Source organism: Apis dorsata, unplaced genomic scaffold, assembly GCF_000469605.1.
Source record: "Apis dorsata unplaced genomic scaffold, Apis dorsata 1.3 scaffold_1195, whole genome shotgun sequence".
Taxonomy (NCBI): domain Eukaryota; kingdom Metazoa; phylum Arthropoda; class Insecta; order Hymenoptera; family Apidae; genus Apis; species Apis dorsata.
In genome coordinates this window covers 30,060-32,669 of record NW_006264292.1, presented here as the reverse complement: position 1 = coordinate 32,669, position 2,610 = coordinate 30,060, and the positions used below count along the sequence as shown (strand labels likewise).

The following is a 2,610-nucleotide window of genomic DNA, read 5'->3' as shown; positions in this document are numbered from 1 at the left end:
TAAGGAGGAAACAAATACTAATCATGATTATTTTTTCAAGCAATTGATTAAAAAATTATAAATTAGAAAATTATCGATCATTTTAAATTATTTTGACTTTGAAATATTATTTCTTTCGAAAATATATTTAATTTTTAAAAAAGACATAAGATATCTATTTTTAAAATAGATTTAAAAATTTTTATTATAAACTTTAATTTCGAATTTAGAATTAATATATTAAATTTATATTTATAATTAATATTAATTGATTAAATTTATAAATCCAAAAAAAAAAAAAAATTTTCGATCAAATTATACAATTACAGCTGATAAATCTATACATTTTGCATATATTATGCATAATTCCAGAAGCAATTCACATTTCTCCGTCGTATATATCAAAAGGCAATATTTTCCAGTAATAACATAAATGGTTATTCATTATAGGTATTTAGTGCATAGATATATTTCGCATAGCAATTTGTTAAACGATTGTTAACTCAGCGAACATGTATGTTTTGTTTTGATGCAATTATGAACAATATAACTTTATTGGAATTTAAAATAATTATCATTAATATGAATAATATAAATAATGAATTATTGTTAAAAATTATTAAAAAAAAACTATGCATACATATTCCGATAAAAATATGAAATATTTTTATGATTTTTTAATATTTAATAATTTTTTAAATATTTATTAATTTTTTAATGTTTTATTAATATTTATTAATATTTTTATGATTGTATTTTTATTACATATATAATTTTTTATTATAATCATTCTGATTATAATCACAAAAATATTGATAATTTATCTTTCACATTTATAATTTTTATTATATAAAACAGTTAAAAAAAATTTTAATAATTATAATATTTATCAAAAAAATATTCAATAAACATAGATCCTACAATTAATTCTTTTATAAAATCGACTTTTATCATTTACAAATATTCGACATCATGAGTGAGTTTCTTTGCAACACATCGAATGTAAACAAAAAGATTGATCTAAGACTTAACTCAAGGTTGTCAACACAATATTATTACACTAATATTAATAGAAATTACTTTACTTTATAGAAATAAACAAGATATAAATTTTCAGTGTTCATTTAGCATTAAATGAGAAAGCATTATTTTCGGATCGTTAATAATATCTGCTTACAATTTGAATGTGAAAATAATAAATATACATTTTATATATGGTCAATGATTTCTACTTTGTTATATTTATAAAATAATCTCTATTGATTAATTGATATTAATTAATAATAATTTTATTTAATCTAGAGTTAACATATTTCTACATTAATTCTTCAATTATATTCAATATTATATACAATATACAATATACAATATTTCAACAAAGAAATTCATTTACGAGATCGAATGTAAATGATAAAAATCAATTTTATGTCGAAAGGATTGATTGCAAGATTGAATCTATATTTGTCGTTTCTTTTGGTGAGTATTATAAATATTGAGTTCTTTTTGTTAATATCTTATATAATAAGATAATTTTATTTATAATTTAAATTATTTATAATTTATTTTATAGTTTTAATATAGTTATAATATTGCTATAATATTTGAAAAATATATAAATTTACTTACTTAACAAAAATTATATCAAATTAATAAAAATTTATATCAAAAATCATTAATAAAAAATTATATCAAAATATTAAATTATACATTCTTATTTTAAAATTCACAAAGTTTGAGTTAAAAACTTAATGTTTGTTTCACAAAAAAATATAATTTTATTAAACATTTTTATTTAAAATAATTTTTATAATATTTATAAAATTTGCAATATGTACAATATATATTAAATTTATTGTAATTTATTAAATTTATATTAAATTTATAAAAATATCACTAACTTTTTACACTTGGAAAATTTTTTATAGTATATTTACTATAAGAAAATGCTATTGAAAATTAATATAAAAATAAATTATACATATATATTCTAAGATATATACTTATACAAATATTATTCTTTTATTAAAATTTTAATATAATTTTTAAAAGTTTTTTATAAAAATGAAAAATATATTGTGATTTTATAAGGAACGAAATATTTTAAAATGTAAATATTTACAAATATTATTATCGAAATTTCTGAAATGAGAATATAATCCTAAAATTTTTGGAAAATATAAACTCTTTGAAAACTTTATTTAAAGTTTAACTAAAGAAAATTAACATTTATTAATGTTAATTTTATTTTTGAATATTTATTCTAATTTATGTATAAAATTAGTGATATAGTATTTATCTTTTGAAAAGACAAACAAGAATAGATAATTTATTACATAAACAAGATAATAAAATACTTTCTTATATTTTTATATTCTCTGTGATTTATAAGTTATTACAAAATAAAAATTATATTTATTTTGATCTTAAAATTAATATTAACTAATATTATATATATATTATTTTTATAAATTATAAGTAATATATATATACATATTAAAAATAAAACAGAAATGTTTTTAAAAATCAAAATAAATTAGTAAAAAATTAGTAAAAAAATCAACACAAATTAGTATACAAAATATTAGTTACTTATTTATTAAATTATAAGTAATTAAAATTTATTTATTTTTT

At 14.8% G+C, this 2,610-nt stretch overlaps 1 protein-coding gene across 3 annotated transcripts in view; it reads left to right on the top strand.

Moving 5' to 3' along the window:
- Positions 1-1,308: 1,308 nt before the first annotated feature.
- LOC102676665 (cilia- and flagella-associated protein 58-like) overlaps positions 1,309-2,610 on the top strand; it is a 28,907-nt gene continuing 27,605 nt past the window's right edge. Inside the window, exon 1 of one of the 3 annotated variants that reach the window (XM_031514809.1) lies at positions 1,309-1,455. In XM_031514809.1, coding sequence (XP_031370669.1) covers positions 1,387-1,455 — 69 coding nt within the window. In that variant the 5' untranslated portion in view covers positions 1,309-1,386. The remainder of the gene's footprint in view (positions 1,456-2,610) is intronic. The other 2 variants (XM_031514810.1, XM_006624987.2) reach the window with 2 other exon arrangements.